The sequence below is a fragment of the Panthera onca genome, chromosome B4 (genome assembly GCF_046562875.1).
Source record: "Panthera onca isolate mPanOnc1 chromosome B4, mPanOnc1 haplotype 2, whole genome shotgun sequence".
NCBI classification, from domain to species: Eukaryota; Metazoa; Chordata; class Mammalia; order Carnivora; family Felidae; genus Panthera; species Panthera onca.
This window is the reverse complement of record NC_138345.1, coordinates 28,369,190-28,394,526: the sequence shown is the minus strand read 5'-3', so window position 1 is coordinate 28,394,526 and position 25,337 is coordinate 28,369,190. Positions and strand designations below refer to the sequence as shown.

At 37.4% G+C, this 25,337-nt stretch overlaps 1 protein-coding gene across 6 annotated transcripts in view; it reads right to left on the bottom strand.

Moving 5' to 3' along the window:
- Positions 1-25,337, bottom strand: part of ZEB1 (zinc finger E-box binding homeobox 1) — a 272,730-nt gene that overhangs the window by 57,175 nt on the left and 190,218 nt on the right. For 5 of the 6 annotated variants that reach the window (XM_060659027.3, XM_060659031.3, XM_060659028.3 and 2 more), the window contains 3 exons: positions 21,385-23,192; positions 18,803-18,983; positions 16,167-18,688 (listed from right to left, as the gene is read on the bottom strand). The exons of the other annotated variant lie outside the window; for it this stretch is intronic. In XM_060659027.3, coding sequence (XP_060515010.1) covers positions 18,093-18,688; positions 18,803-18,983; positions 21,385-23,192 — 2,585 coding nt within the window. In that variant the 3' untranslated portion in view covers positions 16,167-18,092. Of the gene's footprint in view, positions 1-16,166; positions 18,689-18,802; positions 18,984-21,384; positions 23,193-25,337 lie in introns of those variants that run through there. 6 annotated transcript variants of the gene reach the window in all.

The window sequence follows — 25,337 nt, the reverse complement described above, 5'->3', positions numbered from 1 at the left end:
GAAGGAAAGGGCCTTAAGCTCCATCAGCTTCTCGGGCTGTCTGGGCAGACGCTCAGGGTGGGGTGTCTCTCCCGGGGCCCAGCAGAGGCGGGAGGGGATGACTCCCTCACCTAGACCTGCCTACATCCCTGGCGCGGTTTGAAACCCCAAAGGGACTAAGTTGTTCCAAGGAAACTGCACAGATAGTCCTCAGCTTAGACCCAGGGTGTGCTCTGAACAGTCTTTATTCATTTGGTTGTTTCCCGGCGTAAACAATGTTCTGCTCGCCGGTAATTTAGGGTCTTGGGTCGGCCCACGAAAGCTTGACTGACCCACAAGGTGGCCGGGCACAGTACTAACAGTGGCCTTGGTCCCCAAGCTTTCTTTAGGAGCTGGGTGCTGATTCCCTCTGAGGCAGGGTGGGAGCTGGAGACTTGCTGGAGAAAGCTGGGGTGACAGAGAAGGGGGGAGGGAGGAGAGAGAAAGGGCAGTCTCTTGTGAGTGTGTGCGTGTGTGCGCATGTTAGGGACTAGGCTGAAGGCGCTATGCAGACGGCCATCTTTGACACATGCTCCAGGGAGGAACAGGACTCAGCAGGCACAGAAGTGGACGCTAGAAGGCGCAGGGCAGCAGTCAGACCTGCTGGGGACATGGGTGTGCCCTTTGGTGCCTCAGGATTTGACAACCCTTCAAGCCCGATAATTTTTTCTAAGCATCTACAAGAGCATGAACGGGGGAGGGTCAGAGAGAGAGGGAGACACAGAATCCGAAGCGGGCTCCAGGCTCTGAGCTGTCAGCACAGAGCCCGACGCAGGGCTCGAACTCACGGACCGTGAGATCATGACCTGAGCCAAAGTCGGACGCCCAACCGACTGAGCCACCCAGGCGCCCCTACTTTTTTTTTAAACTGAGGTTCAATTCACATACAGTAAAATGAACCCATTTAGTGGGCAATTCTGTGAGCTTTGGCATAACGTGTATAGTTGTGTAACCACCATCTCAATCAAGATATAGAACATTCCATCACCCCCTCCCGGACCTCAAAATTTCCCTGAGCCCCTTCTCCCCACCACCAGCTCCCAGAAACTACTGATTTGCTTTCTGTTCCTACAGTGTTGTCTCCTCCAGGAGATCATATAAATGGAATCATCGGCTTTTGAGTCTGGCCTCTTTCAGTTAGCGGAATGCATTTGAGACTCATTTATGTTGTTCCCTTTTCTTGTTGATTACTATTTCACTGAACGGATGAACCACAGTTTGTTTCTCTTTTCCATGACTGAGAGACACTTGGATTGTTTCCAGTTTTTTGGCAATCACCGACAAAGCCTCTAGAAACACTTGCATATAGGATTTTGTGTGAACACAGGTTTTCATTTCGTTTGAGTAAATGCCTGGGAGTGAGAACACTGGTGTTACCGGCAAGAGTATGTGTCACTTAATCAGAAACCACCAAACTATTTTCCAAAGTACCATTCTTGCACACCCACAGCCGTGCGAGATTTCCAGCTGCTCCCTGTCCTTGCCACCACTTGGTGTTGTCAAGTTCTGGGTTTCCCCCCTTCGTTCTAAATAAGTGTGCAGGGGTATTTCAGCGTTTTGTCGTGGTTTTAATTTGTATCTGCCTAACGACTAGTGATGTTAATCATGTTTGTATATGTTCATTCGCCATCTTCTTCCTCTGGTAAAGGATCTGTTCAGAGACATTGTCTATACTTTTAAATTGGGTTGTTTTGTGAGTTTCGAGTTCTTCTGATATTTTCTGCACCAGTCCTTTATCAGATACATGATTTGCAAGTCTTTTGTCCCAGTTTGTGTCTTGTCTTCGTATTTTCTTAGTGATGTCTTTTAAAGAGCAAAAGTTTTCATTTTGATGAAATCCAGTTTATCCGTTTTTTTTTTTTTTTTTTTTGGATTGGTCTTTTTTACTTTTATTTTTTTAATGCTTATTTATTTTTGAGAGAGAGAGAGAGATGCATGAAAGAGAGAGACAGAGGATCAACTTTCTTTTAACCAATATTGTCTACAGTAACAATCATTTAAAAACAAACCAAACAAAAGCAAAAACATAAACAAAACAAACACACAAAGAACAAAACATGTAGACCAAAGGGCTCTAATTTGTGTCCCTTAATGATCGGGCAAGGCCACTCTCAGCACATCTGTCAGACCCGGCTGCAGCTGGGTTCCAGGCTCCCGTACAAAGGGTTGAGTCGATCGCACTCAGTTTAGGGCATGCTTTTATCATCAATCCATGCGAAGCCTATTGCTTGACTTTTCTCTTCCTTCATTCACAATCCTACCTCCTAATCTTGCATTCGTCAAAGACATGCACTCTACTATATTTGACATGCCCATAAACACACAGTGTGTCTATAAAGTCTAGACACATAATTAAACTCACATAATAAATGATTTATTGATATCAAAAATACATGGTATGCTTCAGTGTGTTACCCCTCCTTAGCAAATTTATAGTTCAATACAAAATCTCAAGGAATGTCCACGGCATTTTATCAGTCTCTGCACCTGTATCCATCATGTGCTGGCTCTGATGACTTATTTATACTTATAATGACTTATTTATACTAAATGAACTTGTGCCTTTATTATACTCCAGGAAAAATAATCAAGGGGGTTCAATTTGCAGAAAAATAAATTATTCATGTTTTCAGATTTCATGGCCACTCTATATAGGCATCTTTAAATTTTTATTTATTTATTTATTTATTTATTTATTTATTTATTGAGAGAGAGAGCACGTGAGTGTGTGCCTGAGTTGGGAAGGGGTAAAGGAGAGGGAGAGAGAGAATCCCAAACAGGTTCCATTCCCAGCTCATGATGGTGGATCATGACCTGAGCTGAAATCAAGAGTCGAACGCTTAACCTACTGAGCCACCCAGGCACCCTTATGTATGCATCTTTATAAAATCTATGAACTTGTGTGTATTTCTGGTTCTATTTCTTTTTTTTTTTTTTTTCTGCTCAACACTGTTTTTAAGTCCTCCTCCTGTTGCTGTAGGCAGATCAGTTTTGTGGCTTCTGATGCCCAGCATTAAACAGAGAGTATTTCACTTATTCTCATAGTGATCGACACAGATTTCTGAGATTCCTGGTATCAAAAACAACGCTGAGAACTGATTCTTCCCCGCCACCAGGAAAGACCCCTGTGAGAATTTCTCTGCGTTTTACATTCAGGGGTTGCACTGCTGGGTCAGTAATATGGGCATACTTAACTTCACTACACATTGGTAGGATGGCTGGTCTCGTTTCCTATCCCATCAGCTCTATAGGAGGGTTCCTGTTTTTATTTTTCGTGTTTTTTTTTTCACATTCTATCATTTGATTTGATCCACTTTAATTGACTTTATCCTCATCAGATGAATGCTATCTTTTTGTTTACATTTGCATTTTTGTGTGTGTTTGTGCATCTCTTCATATTTTTCCTAGTCATTTGGATTTCCTGTTTGTTAAGTGCCCATTCATAGTCATTTCCAAACTTTTCTATAGGATTTTCTGTGTTTTTTTTTCTTGTTGATTTCCAGGGATTTCTTACATATTCTAGATATTAATCTCTTATCAGTTTTCGATAGAGAAAATATCTTTTCTTAGTCTGTTATACGTTAATTAACTCTGATTAGGATGTCTTTTATGATAAAGAAATCTTTACTTCTATATAGTCAAATATTTCAATTTATTACTTTATGTTTTACTCTTTTGGGGTCCTGTTTAAGTTCTTTTCTGCCCCTATATCAGAGACATTTTCCTGCATTTTCTTCCACTAGCCTTATAGTTTTCCCACAAAATTCAATGGTCTTTAATTCCCCTGGATCAATTTTTACGCATGGTATAAATAGGAGTTTAGTTTTATTTTTCCATTTGGTGACCCAATTTTCTCAGCACCACCTACTAAATAATCTGCCCTCTTCCCATTAACTTGTGGTGTCAACTTTACTCTATATTGAATGTGCACACATACACACTGTTAAAAGATAAAGGCATATAAAAAGGCTAAGTTTATTTGAGCAAAAATTGATTTGAATAGGGCAGCACCAAGCCAGAGGGGGTAGGGACACTCTACTGATAGGAGCTAGGGGAAGGGCATAGGTGCAGAAGCAAAGAATGGAAAATATTTGATTGGCTATAGCTTAAAGCCTAGTTCACTCTTTGTGATTGGTTGTCCCTAGCATTTCAATTTCATGACCTTGAAGTATTTATAGGCTTAGGTTTTGGTTTGCCTAAGTAGGTGCCAGCGCATTACATCCACCTCAGCCTAATGGGCTCCCTGTTTAATTAATCTGCTGTAGTTTCTTCTACTGCCAAATTAGTGAATAGTGCTAAATTAATACAAAATTGGGGAGCCAGGGAACCACTGTTCCTAGGGGAAATTCAAGGTCAAGTTTCTATGAGCCTCTGATCACAAGGTTTTCATCAACCAATCAACACAGAATCTTATACTGTAAGTGTTTCTGTTTAAACAAAATTTTTTTTAATGTTTATTTATTCTTGAGAGAGAGACAGCATGAGCAGGGGAGGGACAGAGAGTGAGGGAGACACAGAATCTGAAGCAGGCTCCAGGCTCTGAGCTGTCAGCACAGAGCCCGATGCGGGGCTCGAACTCCTGAACCGTGAGATCATGACTGAGCCACCTAGGTTCCCCTAAGTCTTTCTGTTTAAAGACACCTTGTTTAACATACATTCTCACAAATAATTAAATTCACTGTCTTTGAATATTTAAAGCCAGAGGCTTTGGAGGCCTCTCACATTCTATAGGTTCATTTACCAACATCCTTGTAAAACAGGACAGTTTCATCAGCATTGAGAACCTGCTCTTCCACATACAACTCTTTTCCAGCATAACACTTTGCAGGTATTTTTAAAATTCTTCTGCAGCCTCTTGATCTACAGAACCTCCCCTCCTGCAAGTTTAACATTTTTCACTCGGTATTGCTTTTTGAAACTTGTGAGCCAGCCAGAACCAACCAAGAAGGATTTAGCATTCCCTGCCTCTGGGTAATGTGACAGTAAATTTCTTTGGCTTTTAGCCTCACAACAGTGCTACTATGCTTTCTTTATGGGTCGTCATCGCATGAGTCCAGAAATGTGGCTGCCTTCCCTTCTTCCATAGCTTAATCATACACTCTGGATGTTACTTTAACGCTTTCCTGAGCAGCCTGGTGTACAGATTAACAAATTTCCTTGTCCTTTTTGTGGTTGTATTGTATTGTTGGATCTTTAACATTGAACTCATCATGGCCAACAACAGCACCTTCACACGTATCTGAAAAAAATTTACCAAAAAGATGTATGTTTTTTCGTAAGGCATATCACAACTTTCTTAGGAACACTAGACAGCACTATGACTGGGGACCATTTTAAACACTGAAATCACCAAAAATACACAGAAATGTGAAAAATGTGGCACTGAATAAACCACAAAAATGTTTGTTTACAATATGAAACAAGAAGACAGAGTGTTGCCTTGTTTGCCTCAGCTAGGAACATGTACATCCAGTGACTCAAACTTTTCACCACTCTGCGTATGTTCCCAAATGACCGCATTGTGAAAATTGATTTTGGGGTTATAAATAAATTTTAGTGAGTAGGAAAATTTATAAATATGGAATCCACAATTAATAAGGATCAATTACATTTGTTTCTGAACCATCTTTCATGGTCCCTTTGTCTATTGGCATGTACCTGTACCACCACCAAAGTCTTATAGCTGTTGTTTTAGATTGTGTCAATGTCTAATAGGATGGATTCCTCAACGATTTGTTCTTCTTTTTCAAGACTGACTTTTCTAACTGCGCGCTTTAATATTTCTGTAAACGTTTTATAGTAGAATCTTTGAACCCCTCAAATAATCCAGTTGGAATTTTATTAGGCATTCAATTTATAGATTAATTAGAGAATAATTGATTTTAACGTTAACTCATCCATCCATGAACATAGTATATCTCACCATTTACTTGGATTTTCTTTTGTATCAATTAATATTTTTTTAACGTTTACTATTTTAATTCCTAGGTACATTATAGTCTTTCTAACTATTGTGAATTCTACCTTATTTTCTACCTTATTTCTAAGTTGGCTACCATAAGTAAAAAACAATATTAATTTTTGTGAGTTGATATTTTACCTTGCAATATTGATAAATGCTCTTATGATTCATCTAATGGTCCTGTTGGATAATCTATGTAGATTATCAAATGTGCAAATAAAGATAGTGTTATTTCTTCTCTTTGAATTCTTTTAGCTCTTATTTCCTTTTTTTTTGGTCTCAGAATGATTGCCAGTACCCCAGGATTTATATTAAGTAGTAAGGATGAAGTGAGGTGCTTTTGTTGACTAAATTTTTTTTTTTCTGTTTAGATTTTGTCAAAATAAGGAAGTATTTTTATATTCATAGTTTTTTGAATTGTTTAAAAATAATCATTAACAGGTGTTGAATGTTACCTCGTACTTTTCTACATATATTGTTACAATATATTTTTGTTTTTAGTCCTTAGTACCTCAGTTCTTAACGTGGCTGCTTTTCTGATGCTAACTCATGCTTAAATTTCCAAGATAAACTTTTTTTGATGCTGCCACATTGACAACACCCATTGGACTTTGTTGGCTAATATTTTGTTCAGGGTTCATGAATGGAAACAGCTGTTTCTTTTCTTGTGCTTTCCTTACCCAATTTCAAAATCAAGCCTACAAGAGGGATGATCTATTCCTTTGATAGAATGCACTCATAATACCTGCCTAGTTCAGGCTGCTATAGCTACAATACCATAGACTGGGTGGCATAAACAACAAATGTTTATTTCTTACAGTGCTGGAGGCTGGGAAGCCCAGGATTAAGGTGCCAATAGATTCACTGTCTGATGAAGGTCTGCTTGCTGGTTCATGGACAATGATTTTCATGTTGTACTCTCACATGGCATGAAGAGAGTAAGGGAGTTCTCTGGGTGGGGGGGGGTCTCTTTTATAAGGATACTAATCCCAACATGAAGGCTCCACCCTCACGACTTAATCACTCTCCAAAGGCCCCACCTCCAAACACCATCACACAGGGGGTTAGGCTTCAACATAGGAATTTGGGGAGGATACAAAAATTCAATCCATAGCCATACCCTGTGGGTCTGGGTACTTTTTGGAATCTTTCATTTAATTTCCCTAATAATTATTGGTCTACTCAATATTTCTTCTTGTGCCATTTTTTTTTTGTAATTTATATTTTTCCAGAATTTATTCATTTTGTCTAGATTTTCTACATTTGTTAAGGCTGGATTCTTAATAATTTTGCTTCTGTTATATTTCTGTTGTGTCATAGTTAATCCTCCTTTAATTCAGGATTTGATTTACCTCATCTCTTTTTATCTTGGATGGTTGTGCCAGAGGTATGTGTACCTGATTAGACAGATTCATCTTCTAATTTGTTTGCACCAGCCAAAGCAGATCCAATTTTCTTTAAAAATCAGCAAAACCTTTCCCACTTATGGATAGTTCTTGTTCTCTTTTCAATTTTCTTTGGGACTTTTCCAAACCAGATAAATTCTTGGGAGTCACATTAAAGGTTTTAAAGTATATAATTTAAATGCAATTTCATGTAATATATGACAGAAGAGACAGACCAGATCTCTTATCTCAGGGAGACTAGGGTCTAAGGGAAATCAGGCTACTATTAAATAATCACCTGAAAACAAAAATTACAGATGTGGTGAGTTTTAAGGAGCAGGGAAAGGCTATGAGAGGTGATGCAAGGGCCACTACTCAGTTATGACAGTAAAGGAAGATTTTTCTTTGTAAATGATAAGACTTAACCTGGGGAGGAGGAGAAAGAATAGCATTTTATAAAGGGGATACAGCATGAACAAAGGTCCTTGGGCAGGGAGCCAGTGTGACTGAATGAAGAGAAAGAAAAATAAATATATCCAGGGATTCCTATACTCAAGTCTGACACAGTGAGGTTGGTTGTATATTTAGACAGAGTAGTGTTGAGAATGCGCACTAGGTTATAAACTAAAACAGGTATGAAATACAGTTGGAAAAAAACAAAAGACAAATTGAAAGATATCTTATTTGCATCCTGAGAGGAACTACAGAGACAGATTTTAATAAGTGAACATAACCTCAGGAAATACTTCTCTCTCACTGCAAGTGCCATAACAAATACTGTCTTCAGAAGAGTTTGAAATCGTTCCTACATTGATTTGAAATAACTAAAACTCAAAATGGTGGTTTAAAATAAAAGTATATTTTAAACTTAAAATGATTCTTTGAGTGAAGGGGGTCAAAAGGTACAAACTTCCAGTTATAAAATAAATGTCATGGAGATGTAATGTACAACATTATGATTATAGTTAATAGTACTGTATTGCATATCTGAAGGTTGCTAAGAGAGTAAATCTTTGTGCGGGTGTATGAATAAACACTTTATTATTTTTCTACAAAATTATTTTTAATTTAATTTAAAATTCCATTGTAGTTAACATTCAGTGTTATATTAGTTTCATGTATACAGTATAGTGATTCAATAATTCCATCCATCACCCGGTGCTCATCACGACAAGTGCACTCCTTAATCCCCATCACTTATTTCACCCTTCCCCCCCTTTCCCTCCCCTCTGGTAACCATCAGTTTGTTAAGAGAGTAAATCTTGAAAGTTCTTATCACAAGAAAAAAAAAGTTCTTTGGGATGACATAATCCAAAGGAACACGTTATATCTGGATTAAAATTTGTTCAATCTTTCCCATTTCCCAATGTTGAAGATTAATATATTTTCAACTTATAAAATAGCCTTTCATTTAATTTGAGTGAAAAGGTGCTGTTTAGGAAATTTTCCAGTCTGCAACCAGCAGCATTTCCTAAGAGTACAAACTCAGCAGCAATGCATAATGATGCTGTACCTTGATTTATCCAGGAAGTGGTGTGCGCACATTGGCACTTCTGTGTACCTCATGCCATATACCAGCTTTTTGTTTGAAAGATGATATCCACGATTGGTAAGTATCTCTTGAAGTGAATAAGCTCCAGGTTTGCTTAAAGGATACAAACTTCAGCTGTGCCAAATATGTGAGTGTAGGCTGCAAATCTGAGCTAAAAATGAGCCAAGAAATTGAGAGGATGTGATTTACAGCTTCTGTTCGAAAGAAGTTGATACCAAATAATTTGCTCGTCCTAATAGGGTTTTAATAGATTCTTTCCCATGACACTTACTGAAAACTAGAACACTAAGAATAACAGAAGCCTTATTATGACTATGGATTTAGTAATGTGACAAACAAATCGCCTTGGTTATAAAACCTGAGATTGCTTCATTTGGTTTTGCAGCATATGGAATTCTTCCTAGCAAACCATTACACATGTAGCATGCCTTTCTAATTAAAACCAATGATTCCCTTTGTCACCGTTTATCCCATTGGTTCTGGGTAGAGAAATCTTCACAGCATCATATGTAAAGGCCAAATACCATAGTCTGAGATGCGACTCCTCCACGACCTCTCCTGGCCCTGCCACCCGTCAGGCTCTTATAAGAACCTTGGAGATAAACAGTCTTCATGCTCTTCCCTGAAAGAGACTTCTACCTTCCTGCCTCTGTAGTTTATGAAATGCTGCCTGGAAATCTTTGCAATTCTTTTAGAATCAGCTCATATGTTCCACGCCTCCTGGAAACTTTATGTGGTCTACATAATTATGTTTCCCAATCTCAAAACACCAATTTTCTGTCATAAGGACTCTGCTTTTTGGAGTCACAGAACAAAAGTAGCAACTTAAATGCTCTGAGAAGTCATACAGTAAACACATCTGTTAATTTTTGTTCAGCTCAGCAGGTCCTAAACTTATTTTATCATGGAATTGTCTCCCACCCCAAACCACATTCATTAATATCCCAGAGAGCACACTTTGAGAAATGTCTCCCTGCTATACTGCGTTCCCTCTTCTTACACCCTTATTTATTCATTCATTCAGCCAATATGGTTAAACACAAATGGGCCAAACAGGTAATCAGTGTTGTCCTTTTAAGAAAGATTAATAGGTAGCACGTGAAGATGAATAGTCAAAAGAGGAAATCTACTTATTCAGCGTCTCCTATATGCAGCACATGCCCAAAACATTTGTACACATTTTCTCATTTAATCCCCATGACAGAGTATATTAAGTACATTTTACAAATGAAGAATCTGAGAAGTTATTCCTAACATTCTGAGAGTTAAACATATGTCTATATGACTGGGAGAAACCAAAGGTCTTTTTGTGATAGGGTAAGAGGTTATAGTATTACTTAGCCATCAAAAAGAATAAAATCTTGCCATTTGCAGCAACATGGATAGAGCTAGAGTGTATTATGCTAAGTGAAATAAGGCAGAGAAAGACAAACACCATGATTTCACTCACATGTGGAATTTCTCATATGTGGAATTTAAGAAACAAAACAGATGAACATATGGGAAAGGGGAAAAAGAGAGAAACAAGCCATAAGAGACTCTTAGAGAACAAACTGAGGGTTGACGGAGGGAGGTGGATGGGGGATGGGCTAGATGGGTGATGGGTATTAAGGAGGGCACTTGTTGGGATGAGCACTGGGTGTTGTATGTAAGTGATGAATCACTTGATTCTATTCCTGAAACCAGTACTACACTGCATGATAGCCAACTTAAATTTAAGTTAAAAAAAGAAGGAAATATTGAGTTACTGCACAAAGACAATGGCCACACAATCGAAATTTATACTTAGAACACAAAGCCAATGCTTCTTACCTGTTGTTTTGATCTTTTAACTAATAAAGGAAATGGAGGTTATTTGAGGTTGACATCAGAAAGGATAAGTTTTACAATTTTTATAAATATACCTGTGTAGCCAACACACAATCATGTTATACTTAGCATATCTGCTTTTAGACTCAGCCATGTGTTTGTTGTTATTTATTGTGGAATGGTATTCCATTGTGTGAAAATACTACAGTTTGTTACTAATTCAATGTTTTATAGACATTTGGGTTATTGTCAGTGTGGCTATTATGACTAAAACTGCTATGAACATCTTAATACAAGTTTTTGAACATACGTTTTCATTTATCTTGGGTAAATACTAAGGAGGGGATTTCTGGGTATGTTAAGTATGTGTTTAACTTTATAAAACACTGAGAGACTATTTTTAAAAGTGGTTGTATTTTTTATTTTTTTAACATTTTTTTTTTGAAAGAGAGACAGAGCATGAGCGGGGACAGAGAGAGAGAGAGAGAGAGAGAGTGGGAGACACAGAATCTGAAGCAGGCTCCAGGCTCCAAGCTGTCAGCACAGAGCCTGACGTGGGCTTGAACTCATGAACGGTGAGATCATGACCTGAGCTGAAGTCAGACGCTTAACCAACTGAGCCACCCAGGCGCCCCAAAAGTGGTTGTACTTTTAAAAATCACCACCACCAATGCATGGAAATTCTGGTTGCTCTGTATCTTGGTCAACATTCAGTATTACTGATAGTCTTCTATCAGTCTTCTACTGATAGCACATTGTGGTTTTAATTTGCCTTTCTCTAATCACTAATGATGTTGATCATTGTTTCATGTGCTTATTTCCCATCTGTACACCTTCTCTGGTAGAATTATCTTCTCAAATATTTTGCTCACTTAAAAACTGGGTTGTCTCATTATTGAGTTGTCTAGTTCTTTATATATTCAAAACTTATATACATATATTTTTAAGTTTTGTTGAGGTATAATTCACATACCATAAAGATACCCATTTAAAGTATACAATTCCATAATTTTTAGTATATTCATAGACTTGTGTAAATATCATCACAATCTAATTTAGAACACTTTCATTATCCCAAAAAGAAACCCACACCCACTAGCAGTCACTACCCAATCTCTCCGCACTCCCATGCCTAGACAACCACTAATTTATTTGCCTGTTTCGGACATTTCATATAGTGGAATAACAGAAGATGTAGTTTTTTTGTAACTAGCTTCTTTCATTCGCATGAAGTTTTCAAGGTGCATTCATGTTGTAGCACGCATCAATACTTCACTCCTTTTATTGTCAAGTAATATTTTGTTGTATGGACACACCATGAATTTATCTATTCATCAGTTGATTGACAATAGGGCTGTTTCCAGTTTTTAGCTATTATAAATAATGCTGCTATGAACAATGTATACAGGTTTTTGTGTTGGATGTATGTTTTCATTTTTCTTGAGTATAAAGATACATATTTGCAAATATTTTTTCCCAGTAGGGTTTTCCATTTTGATTTTCTTAAGAGTATCTTTTGGAGAGCAAAAGTTTAAAATTTTTATGAAGTTCAGTTTGTCAATCCTTTTCTTTATGATTTGTTCATCCTTTTTGTATCTTATCTAGGAAATTTTTTCTTAACCCAAGGTCACAAAGAAATTTTTTTCAAGATTTACAACTTAAGCTCTCATATTTATGTCTGTATTCCATTTGGAAACAATTTCTGTGTATGGTAGGAGATGAAGATCAAGTCCATTTACCAGCACTACATTTTGAAAAGATGGGTTATCTTGTCATCTTTGGCTACAACCAATTAACTGCAAATGTGTGGATGTTTTCTCAACTCTTAATCCTGTTTTCCTGGTAGTCTATTCTCATGCCAATACAACTCTGCATTGACTACTATAGCTTTATAGTAACTCTAGAAATCAGATAGTATAAGTCCTCCAACTTTATTCCATTTCAAAATCGTTTTGCCTACTTGAAGTCTTTTGCATGTCAATTTCTACAGTTATGTGGATAGGACTTTTACTAAAATCGTACTGACGAGATAAATTTGGGGAGGACTGACAGCATAATGATATTGCAGTTTCCTGATTCATAAATAAGGAATTTTTTTGCGTCTTCATTTTCTTTGCATCTTTTCTTTCAGGATTGTTTTATAGTTTTCAGGGCACAGGTTTTGCTTTTCTTGTGTGTGAATTCTGTTAAATTATCCCTAAATATTTCATTTTTTGATGATACTGTTTTTTAAATTTAAATTTCCATTTTTATCATTATTATGTAGAATATTATTGAGTTTTGTATAACGAGCTTATATCCTATAACCTTGCTTTCATCTTCTCTAGTTGTTTTGTAAATTCTTTGTTTTCCACATAGACAACCAAGCTGTCTGCAAACACAGTTTTACACTTGTTCCCACCTGTGTTGTGTGCCTTTCATTTCTTTTTCTTGTCACGTTGCACTGGGTGTGACCTCCGGGGCAATGTTTAATAAAAGCATGAAGAAGACATTCTTGCCTTGTTCATAATTTTAGGAGAAAGCATTTTTTATAATTGAGTATGACATCAACTATAGGTTTTTTTGTAAGAGACTTTCATCAGGTTTAGGGAATTGCCTTCTGTTCCTAGATTGCTGAGAATTTTTATGACTTGGTGTTGAACTTTGTCAGATGCTTCTATACCTATGAAGATGATTATATGGGCTTTCCTTTTGCTCTGTGAAGATGATGAATTACATTAATTGAATTTTGAATTCAATTCAACCAACCTTGCAATTCTGGGATAAATCCCACTTGGTCATGATTTATTTTCCTATTGATACACTGTTCAAATTGATTTCCTAATATTTTGTTAGAGATTGCTGCATCTATATTCATGAGAGATGTTGGTGTGCAGTTTTTGTGTCTTGTAATTTCTTGGTTTTGGCATCAGGTATATGCTGGCTTCACAGACTAGGTGGGGAGTGTTTTCTTTCTCTCTCTCTCTTTTTTTTTTTCCTGGATGGGTTTATGTAGAACTGGTACAATATTGTTTTTCGATGTTCAGTAGAATTCACCAGTGAAGACATCTGGACCCGGAGTCTTGTTTGTGAGCAGATTTTTAACTAGAAATTTAACTTCTTCGACCTTGGACTGTTCAGGCTATTTCTTCTTTAGTGAGCTTTGGTATTTTTGATCTTTCCAGACATGTGTCATTTTCATCATAGTTGTCAAATTCATTGGGATAAAGTTCGTATTTCCTTTTTATCCTTTTACTCTATAGGATCTGCAAGATTATTTTCTCTCTCATTCTTGATATAATTTTGTCTTTTTTTCTTTGATCTGGCTAGAAGTTTATCAATTTTATTAATCCTTTCAAAGAATCTGATTCTGATTTCACTGATTTATTTTCTTTTTCATTGATTCATTATTTTTCTGCTTCCTATGCCGTTTATTTGTATCTTTATGCCTCCTTTCTGCTTGGCTTGGGTTTAATTTTATTCATTTCCTAGTTCTTAAGGTAGTTAGATACTTAAGTCCTCTATTCTTTTTAAATATAAGCATTTAATGCTATACGTTTTCTTATAGGTACTGCTTTGCTGCACACTCCAAGTTTTGATAAAGTGCATTTTCATTTTTATTTAGTTCATCTTATTTTATAATTGTTAGTTTCTTTTTTTTTTTTTTTTGCTGAGGGGTTACTTGGAAAAGTGTGGTCTGATTTCCAATAATTTGGGGGGATTTTCCAGACATATTTGTTACAGATTCCTGGTTTAATTTTTTTGTAATCCAAGGAAACATTTTATTTGCAATTCTTTTGAATTGAGCGTTGGTTTATGGCCCATATTATGGCTTCTCTTTATGAATATCCCATGTGCCGTTGGGGGAAAACGTGTGCTCTGCTGTTGAATGGAATGTATTTATCCATGAGAGCAGGGGAGCTTCTGCTGTCTCGTAAGGTTCAGAGACAAAGTCCATATTGTGATTGTCCTAATGTGCCCTCCCTTTGATCTTAAGAGGAGAAATCTAAGTTTACAATTTCATGTTCTCAAGGCTAATTTTAAGTTTGCACACAGATTTGAAAAATCTCATGCCCCTCCTTTTCTTTTTCATCATGTTTTGAAATGTATATTGGTCTTGCTGACATTTTCTTCTCACAATTTTTAAGGCCAGGTTTGAGTTTAAATGTAGCGTGAACTATTCTTACACAAGATACGACACAGGCTTGTTAAGAACATGGATTTAGAGTCAGATAGGCCTGTGTTTAAATCCTTATTCTGCTACTTAATACATACATATATGTATGTGTGTGTGTGTGTTCATGGGCACATGATTTTTATGTGTATTCTGTAAAAATTAATTTTGATAGTGAAGCACCTGTGCATGGCACAAGTAAACAACATATGGCCCTATTGTTATGTGGTTTGAGAAAATAGTGGGAAGTGTTCACATGTTAATAATGCCTAGATTCCTCTGTTAGCCATTTATCAGTATGCACCAAGCACCGCCTTCTTTGAGCTTCTTATTACAGTGATTGCAATACAAATGCCTCCTAAGAAGGGCTATTTCTTAATCCTATATGGTCAATTTGTTTATCGGATAGCTGTTTTTAGTGACAAGAAATGAAGCACCATGATGTTAATGAGTACTTAGGAATGCGGGGCCCTGAAAAGGGAAGTGGGTCCTAAAATAGAGTCTCCTCAGATTGGTCATGTCACCCATGCTGGAAGCAGTCATATCCACAGGCCTTGAATGCTTATGTCATGTACCACGAAGGTAAACATCAAAAAGATACCTAGAAATGAACTCAAATCAGAACAGGTCAGGCAACAGAAAAAGAAGGTATAATTTACTGTTTGTTTACGATGCCAAATGTTTAATAGGACCTGAGTAAGAAAAATACTAAATTTCTGGACTTATTTAATATACATGTTCTTAGATCAGAAGTAAAAGAGTAGTAAAGACATAGCCGAACTGTTAACATGCAAATTGTATTTTCAATCAACAGAATTTGTTGTACCTATTAGTGCCAGGCACTCTGCTAGGCATTGGGGATGTGAGAGTGACTCTGGCAGATGCGGTTCCTCTTCCTAGTGGGGAAGGAATATAAATAACCACGAGAGCTATGGCAAGAAAGGTACAAGGGATGAGGAGTGTACAGAGGAAAGGCATCTAAACCCAGGCTTCCCTGCAGTGACCGGAGGGTGAGATGTCATGGGATCAAGAGTGGGGGTGGTGGTGGTTAAGGGTTTCAGGAAGAGGGAGCAACCTCTGAGGAAGCCTTTAGTTGCCAACTCTGACCTTCCCAGAAACATTTAGCCAAAGGGAAACCCATGATTTACTGGTGAGTGTCTAAAACATTTAGTTTCTTACCCAGATTCAGCCCAAGGTAAATCAAGTGCAGGATGACAGTGTAATACCCCACTTCACAGAGAGATTTCCAAAGAAAATCTTGATAAGAATTAAAAGAACGACAGCAGGTCAGGCTTGTTGATGCATTTTTATTGTGAGATGGGGGAGTCTGGTAAAAAACTAGAAAATGACCATGGTGTAACAAGGAACTTAAAAATGAAGAATCAGATTTGTAACTTACATACATGAATACAGGAACAAATTGGCACAAAATGTTAAACATTGTTCCCAACACTGTTTATATAAGGTTATCCTAATTTGGCTTACTAAGGAAATGAGAGTTTTATGGTTAGGCTAATCTCTTAATAAAACTGCAGAGCATCATGCTATTAGTCACACAGTGAATTTCAAAATTTAAGAGTTTTATATTAAAAACTGGGTAAAGGTAAAATGACTTGATTGTAGTTGTAAAACTAATACATTCCCATTTAAATTCTGTTCTACAGTCCAAGGCAAGTATAAATGTTAACATAACACTGTTAAATCAAATCTCAATGCAAGAGAACCAATTGCATCTCTACTTTAAATCTTATCAACTTTCCAAATTTTCATACTAAAATATATTATTGTATTAATACAAACTACAGTATTATACACTACACTGTGTAATAAATAAAGAAATATAAAAATAAGACACATAAATATAAAAGTTTTCTAAAACTAAAAGTACATGTCAGTAAGAAGGGTATTAATACTGCCAGGTTTGAAGACGTACAGTACAAAAATGTTGCACAGATCTATAAACTAAAAGAAATAAAATAATACTGATAGGTAAAAATCAGCTAATGTTGTTAATAAACTGGGTCCATAATAACTAACATTTGGAAACAGTTATGAGCCAAACAATGATGGCATGTCCATGTCTGAAATGCAAGTACATGGATAGAGCAGATTAGAAAATTTCCCTTTCATTTCTGTAGAGAAATTTTGAAAGTCAATTAACACAAAATGGATGCTGAGGAATTAAAGGGTGAAATGTCCCAGTGTTTAGGTTTCTCTGACAAGAGTCAGTGGTTTTAAGTTTTATTTGGAATTTTGATACAACAAACAAATCGACAAATGCTAGTTATTGTAGGCCACACACTGAACGAAGGCGGGTTAGAGCCTTGAAAATACTGATAAATGGCACTTACAGCACACAGGTCTTGCTTAAGGCCAAAGGAGACACAAAGCTTCATACCATATCCTTCATATTTGTCACCACATATTCAAAACACGATTACAGACACTGTTTCTGACGACTCTGCTGCCCTTCCCAGCATTAACACTGTTAGTCCCTGCAATCAGAACTCAATGGCAATCTTCTGAACTCCATTTGAAACCACATAAGTAAGAAACTTCAGTTCTTCTATCGGCTGCTTTCTTAAGGCTAACAATACACTTTAAATGATAATACTCCACTATGACATCTAAGTATTAGAAATTACTACCTTCTAGATTGGATTTATAAAAGGTAGCTAGCATGTTTTGGAACTGCATTATACTTCTCTGTGAAGGGAATTCTGTAGTGCAGAAGTTCTCACATTTTAAAAAACATAATAAAATACTGAAGCGGATTTAGCATACGTTTACCAATAAAAAAATTATAAAATTTCTCCCAATTGTACAGCTTAAGAATAAACCAACGTAAGAGTGATAATACTGACAAAAATGAAACAATGCCAGATGCTTACCTAATTAATCAGTTTCCTTTAACCTGTTCAATCTTTGCTTTCCGAGTCATTAAAGTTTTCTAATCTGCTTCGTGTTACAAACTTGTTCCTAACTTTGAAAAATGCATGAAAAATTACTAGGTCTGAGATCAGGCACACCCGGATTTTTTTTTGTGTGGTTTTTTTTTTTTTTTTTTGTATTTTGTATTTTTTTAAATTTTTACTTTACACAGTAGTGAACAGAAACCACAGTATACAGGTTACTGTGTTTCCATGAAAAGCATGTATAATATAGAACAAACTTCATTACCAATTAGAATTTATTTTCCTTCTAGAAAAACTATTAGGCTTCATTTGTTTTTTCTTCTGACACCTGCTCACTATTCTCGCTTACTTTTTGTTCTAAGCTGCTTGCTTGATTTACAGCTTCATCATCCTTCATCAGACCTTCAGTTTTTGCCTCTTCTCCCTCATTCTCTGCCTCTTCTCCCTCTTCTTCCTCCATTTCGTCTTCCTCCTCCTCCTCTTCCTCGTCCCCTTGTGGTTTTTCACATTCTTTTTCTTCCTGCAGTTCTTCCATCTCTTTGTCCTCCTCCTCCTCTTCCTCTTTGTCACTATCTTCATCCTCTTCCCTTGTCAAACTCTCTCTCTCATCTGAGTCGGCCTGTGAGGGGGACGCCTGAGCACCAACGTGCTCACTCCTCAGGACTTCCTGTCCCGCCTCTTCCTGCTCGGTGCTATCGCGCTCTTCCGCTTCTCTCTTGCAGTAGGAGTAGCGATGATTCATGTGTTGCGAGTAAGACCCAGAGTGTGAGAAACGCTTGCCACATTTGTCACATTGATAGGGCTTTTCTCCAGAATGCAATCGCATGTGTTCAATCAAATGATGTTTGTGTTTAAATGCCTTTTTACAGATTCCACACTCGTGAGGTCTTTTACCTGCAAAATAAGAACACAGCCCATGAAACAGTCCTCACAAGGATTTTGGGGGCACCTCAGTTTGGGGAAAGCATTGCAGATTCACTTTTGAAGTCATCAGGTTCATCAACATACCTGTGTGTTCATATTTATGTCTCAATAACGAGCTACTCTTTTGGAATATCTTATCACACAAATCACAAGCATACATTCCATTTTCTGTCTTCCGCATTTTCTTTTTGGGTGGTGTAGAGTCAGAGTCATTCTGATCCTCTACATTTGATACTCCTTCTGAGCTAGTGTCTTGCCTTTCATCCTAAAGGAAGAAAAGAAGATAAAATTTAATTTCTACTTAAAAGATAAACAAGAGACCTATATAAAAGCATAGGTTAAAAGAAACTACTTAATTAAAAAAAAATCTTTTTACTTTAGAGCAAGAGTGCATTGCATCTCCCTCATGAGTGGAGGAGAGAGAAGAGGGGGGCGAGAATCCTAAGCAGGCTCCATGCTCAGCCTGGAGCCAGACGTGGGGCTAGATTCTATGATCTTGATACATGACCTGCACCAAAGAGCAAGAATTCGAGGTTTAACCAACTAGGCCACCCAGGTGCCCCGATTTATACTTTCAATAATTTGACCAAAGCAAGCATACTACTCATCACTGCAGATGGGCTCCAAGGGTGGGGCTAGGTGACAGGTGGGGGTTCATATAGACAAAAGGGAGGTTGGGGGCAATATAGTTACAATGATGACAAAAACAAGTGATCAACTGATGAAAAGAAAGGACACCAAAAAGAAAGAATGTAAAATGCATAGTAACCAAATTTACTTGGTTCCAAATAAATAATACCTTTATGAGAAATTTGCCAAAAATATTAACTTAAGGGTTTGCTACATAATCACTAATTTCCAACTGCATCATTGTTTTCATTCTGGGTTTTACAGAGCAAAAGTTAAGATTCTATTTTTACAAAGTGGTCTTTGAATTGTGTCCTCCGGAATTGCAGAGTTCTATGAACTGACCTCCCTGGGTTTTTTTTTTTTTTTTTTTTTTTTTTTGAAAAGAGAGGTCGGCTCTACTACTTTTCTAAGGAACAAGATGAAAAACTGTGCAGGAGAGTCTGCATTTTCAAACAAGAATACTTGCTAGTCAAAATAAATCTGCAGACTTTCAGTGGAATAAAATCATTTCAGCAGTCTCAGGGAGGTACTTTTGTGCAGGATACTCATGTAGGTAAACAACGATTGGTAGAGGAATTGGGTTCCTCAAGATCCTTCCATCTTTCCTAATGTCTTCTGTTCTATTGTCTCTAAACCCACAAATTTTCTGAAAGTTCAAAGGTTTTTACAACGTTTCTTCTAGTTCTGCAAGGTGGGAGAGGTGCAGCCATTTGGGTCATTTGTGAGCTGCCGGTTTGCGCTGAAGTAACCTGACTACTTTTATTGCTATTTGATCTGGTCATATGATTAACTGAAAGGTTAGTGGGTCTCCCTTTATTCTTCAAAGGTGTGCACAGTGTTTTATACACCAAGAATCTAGGTGAAGTCATTGGTCATGTGAGAATTTTTTTCAAGAGTAATCACAATGGCAGGAAACCCAATCAGTAGCAATATTTAAGGGGGAAAAAAAGCAGCAAATACACATTTGAACAGGATATTGTAATTATGTTAATTGCACCTACTTATAGCATGAATTTGGATAAAAGATCAAATTTATCCCGGTATTTGGTTGATTCAATCAGAAATTGATGAAAAAAATTGGGGGGGGGGGGACATCAAGGTTGGTGACCTAGAAAAAGTCTGGACAACGAGCCACACAATAGTCACACAAAATGGTTCTATCTAAAACCACATCATGGATTTTGGGGGGAAAGTAAGGAGGGAAATGTATATATAGATTCACAACAATGCTTCCTCATATATATTAATTGTGACTGAATACTATTTTAGTTCACAGCTCATAAAGTGATCAGCACGTTCACTAGATGGACTCTTTGTATAGTTAATTCTTATTTAATTAAAGCCTTTAACAAACATAGGTGTTAACACATAAAAAGTAATAACTAAGTTCTGCTGGGGTGAAATGTCTATGAATGGCAACATGGTTTCATGTGTTAGTTATCATAAGGCAGAAACCGTTACTAATTGGGGAATATAACTATAAAACCAGGAATCCAATTAGTGAGTATTCCAGTATTTCTTTTCTTCCTTCAAATAGTCAAGTCTTTAGCTGAGAGTTCTCATTATCAGAGTAGAATAACAAAACTGTAGTTGATAACTATCCCTTGGTTAGTAAAACACTGAAGACGGGATGCTACAAAAGTTAAAGCAAACATTCATCTATTTCTTTTCAAAAATGATAGTCTGTATCAACCTGCTTGGCTCTACAGAAACTGATTTTTATTAGAAAAATTTCACTGAAGGGGTGCCTGGGTGGCTCAGTCAATTAAGCCGACTCTTGGTTTTGGCTCAGGTCATGATCTCGCAGCTTTGTGGGTTCGAGTCCCATTTCAGGCTCTGTGCTGGCAACGCAGAGCCTGCTTGGGATTTTCTTTCTCACCCTCTCTCTGCCCCTCCCCCACTTGCGCGCGCACTCTCTCTCTCTCAAAATAAATAAACTTAAAAAAAAAAAAGGAAAACTTTTACTGAAATAGGTCAAACTAGCATTTTACCAAACAACTTCAGGATGGGGAGGACTTTTTTTTTTTTTTGGTTACCTGATTCCCATTTGGCTGGATCACTTTCAAGGGTGGTTCCTGGACTGCAGGGCTGACGGTAGTAGAGTATGTGTAAGCCACCTGGGGAATCAGAATAGTCTGCTTATTGGCAGCTAGTGCTCGCAAGCATGGAACACTGTTCTGGTCAGCAATGGCCACGATTGTGGGTAACTGGGCAGTGACTGTAGGTATAGCAATATTTATGGGGTTGGCACTTGGTGGGATTACATTTACAACTGGTTCTGAGTCTGTAACACAACTGTCCTTTTGTGGCTCCTTTTTTGCACAAGATAAGTTCAAGGGTTCTTCCTGGACAGAATAAACACTGTTCTGGTAAACACTAGTGATAGTTGACCTTTCCAATAATTCTCCCTGTTGCTTTGGTAGTGAAAGATCAAGAGGTTCTACTTGTGGTTCTTCCTGTGCACCTTCCGCTGTGTACAAGTAACCCTGTGTATTTCTGGATGAGGAAAGGTTTAGAGGTGAGGGGGATGATGGACTACTTCTGGAACCATTGATGGCTGATCCCGCTGGTAAAACTGGAGAGTTAGTCATCTTCAGGGGGCTTTGCAGACTTGCTGTGCTGTCTGGGGGTTCATTTGCATTTGTAGATTGAGGCTGCTCATCGTTCTTTGCAGGGATATTGACTTTGCCTGGTTCGGGAGAAGATGGTTCAGAAGACTGCACTGAGATCTGTCCAGCTTGCATCTTTTCAAACCACTTTTTTACTACATCCAGTGGTAGGTTTACTGAATCAGCAATTTTTGAGAGCTCTTCTGCACTCGGTTGTGCATTCAAAGCATAATACGCTTTTAGAAGAGACAAAAGGTTCTTTAAAGGTGGCTGACTGGGAGACAAATTGCCATCTCCACTTGATGAAACAGAGGACTCGGGCTTCTCAGCTTCTGGTGCAGGGAGTGGAGGGGGCTGAGCAGGCTGCTTTAGGTCATAGTGCTTTAATTCTGGAAGTGCATTAATATCTCCTGGACATTCGTCACACAGAAGGCAAGTGCTATCGTTCACTCCTCCTTCAAAGCTTTTGTCCTTCTCAGATTTAACAGTAAGATCTTCAGGTAACTTTTCACTTTTGCAACTGTTTGTGGGGACCGGATTTTCTTTTTTTAAATTCTGAGGAACAACTTGAAGTTGGCTAGGCTGCTCAAGACTGTAGTTAATGATAATTTTGGTTGTTCCATCTTGATCAACCAAAGGAAGACTGATGGCGGAAATAACAGAATGGCCACCTTGCTGTATGGATGAAGCATTGATTGTTTCTTGTTCTTTGGATGCAAGATTGGCTTGATTATTCTCCAAAACTTGCCTTATTACATTACCATCTACTGCCACTTTAAGTACATTCTGAATATCGCTTAAATTGATACTTATGGGAGACACCAAACCAACTGTTGGCAGAACAACAGCTTGCACCACACCCTGAGGAGAACTGGTTGCCTGTAACGGGCCACCACCACTAAAAACCCCATTTTGTAAAGGGGTTGAACAGTTGATTCCTGAAGCAACCACAATGGGTTTGAATTCATAATCCACAGGTTCAGTTTTAATTTGGTTTATAGAAAGTTGCTCTTGAAGGGGTTTATTCTCTATCTTTTGCCTTATCTGTGGTCGTGTGGGACTGCCTGGTGAGGCCGAAAGAGATGGTGAGGAACACTGAGACGTCTTGAGTCCTGTTCTTGGTCGCCCATTCACAGGCATCAAGCTGATACATTTCTTGCTGCTTATGTGTGAGCTATAGGAACCAGAATGGGAAAAACGTTTCTTGCAGTTTGGGCATTCATATGGCTTCTCTCCTAAACAAAATAAATTACATTCACTGCATTATTACACATACATTTTTATGTGTCCACATTTTCCTTTAAGCAAGCAGTATCAATTTAAAAAGAGGTTACTGTGGATCTTGTGATACAATTTTATTTAGAATCGTCATCTGAAGTTCAGAACTGACATAAATGCTATGAAGACTAATAAAACCTTAGTCTGAAGTACATGTGCTAACTAATCAGGGAATCTTTGCAGCATATGTATGTAATATTTCTGCTAACCTTTAAACCTTCAAATAATTCTCAAATAATTACAGCTGACTCTTGAACAACATGGATTTGAACTGCACAGGTTGACTTCCACTTACACGTGGAAGGTTTTCAATAAATATAATACAGTACTGTAAATGTATTTTCCTTATGACTGTCTTAATAACGTTTTCTTTTCTGGAGCTTACTTTATTCTAAGAATACAGTATATAATACATATAACATATAAAATATGTATTAATTGACTATGTTGTTGGTAAGGCTTCTGGTCAAGAGCAGGCTATTAGTAATTAAGTTTTTGGGAAGTCAAAAGTTGTATGTGGATTTCTGACTGCACGGGGCACCAGCAACCATAACCCCTGCATCGTTCAAGGGCCAAATGTACATCTATTCTTTCAAATCATTTTTGTTATCTTATTTCACCTCCCTATGTTATTTTCTCTATTTCACTATACTTAACCATCCATAGGAGAAATTATTAGAAGAAAAGTTAAGTAAAATCTCCCATAAGACTTAAGTACCAATATCTATCCTTGACTGTATATATCATACGAATACCTACACTTCCCATATCCACAAGGTTTTAAGGTTTCCTTGAAAAGATCTTCTCAATGGGAAGAAAACTTTAGATATGAGGTACTGCTAGGAGCGATGGCTTATTAAACTAGGAGGTATGTACTCCTGGAGACATAAGGCAATGTTCTAATGGGTACGCAAAACTTTCTTATAGTTCCAATTTTAGTGACAGCAGTTATGGTAATTTAAAACATTGCAATATTAAAACACAGATTACATTATGGAGAATAATAAAACATTTGTGTGAATTGTTAGGAAAATAACCACAATGTCAAAGAAGTACCTTGCTTGTACAGACCTTCATCAAGTTGCTTCCCTAGACCTTTGGGGGTACAAGGCATTTATTCTTCTTGGCTGTTAGGGACACTTTGGTAGAAAAATTTGAAAAGCATGAAGCCATATGGAATATTTTCATACAAACCTAATTTTCACTTTAATTTTAATTTATAGTTCATTAATTTGTAATTTATAGTTTTCAGACTGTGAGTCTCAATAAGGTGGGAACCTGAGTCTTCTATGCCATTTATCCTTTGTGTAGGTCACAAAAATGCTCACTAAACCTTTTCTAGATGAATGAATGGCTAATTGCAGAATTATGAAATACGGTGATGCTAATTTGTCTACTCAGTATCAAAATAAAGCTCTTTCTTTCCTCTGTTCTTTTTAAGAATTAAAATGCAAGCAGTGGGAAAGTCGGTGTAAACTCTTCTAATAATGTAATTTCAGTGCAAAGTTTTTAAAAAGTGACTTATATTTTCTCAAAGTATAATTGCTTGAAGAATCAGATATTAGAACTGGAAGTGATCTAAGAGGCCCTCTTATTCGGTAAAAGAGTTCATTTTATATCCTTGCAATAAAAAATTCATTTTATATCATCCTTGACTTTGGCTAGTCTCCTGCTTAAGCTCCTTTATTAAAAGAAAGTTAATACCTGCTGGACAGCTCTATGAAAGATGGTCTAGTCTGGTTCTGCTGAGGATCATGAATTTGGGTTCAAAACCTGGCTCTGTCACTTACTATTCTCTAAATCTTTCCAAACTTCAGTGTTTTGGTGTGTAAATAAATGTAGATACATCCTCAATGGACTGTTATAGCAGTTACATGACATAATATAACAAAACTTTTTGTGTGGTCTTAATACATGTTAGCCATTCTTTTAAAAAGTAACTCTGGGGAGCCTGGGTGGCTCAGTTGGTTAAGTGTCTGACTTCGGCTCAGGTCATGATCTTGCAGTCCGTGAGTTCAAGCCCCACATCAGGCTCTGTGCTGACAGCTCAGAGCCTGGAGCCTGCTTTGGATTCTGTGTCTCCCTCTCTCTCTTCCCCTCCC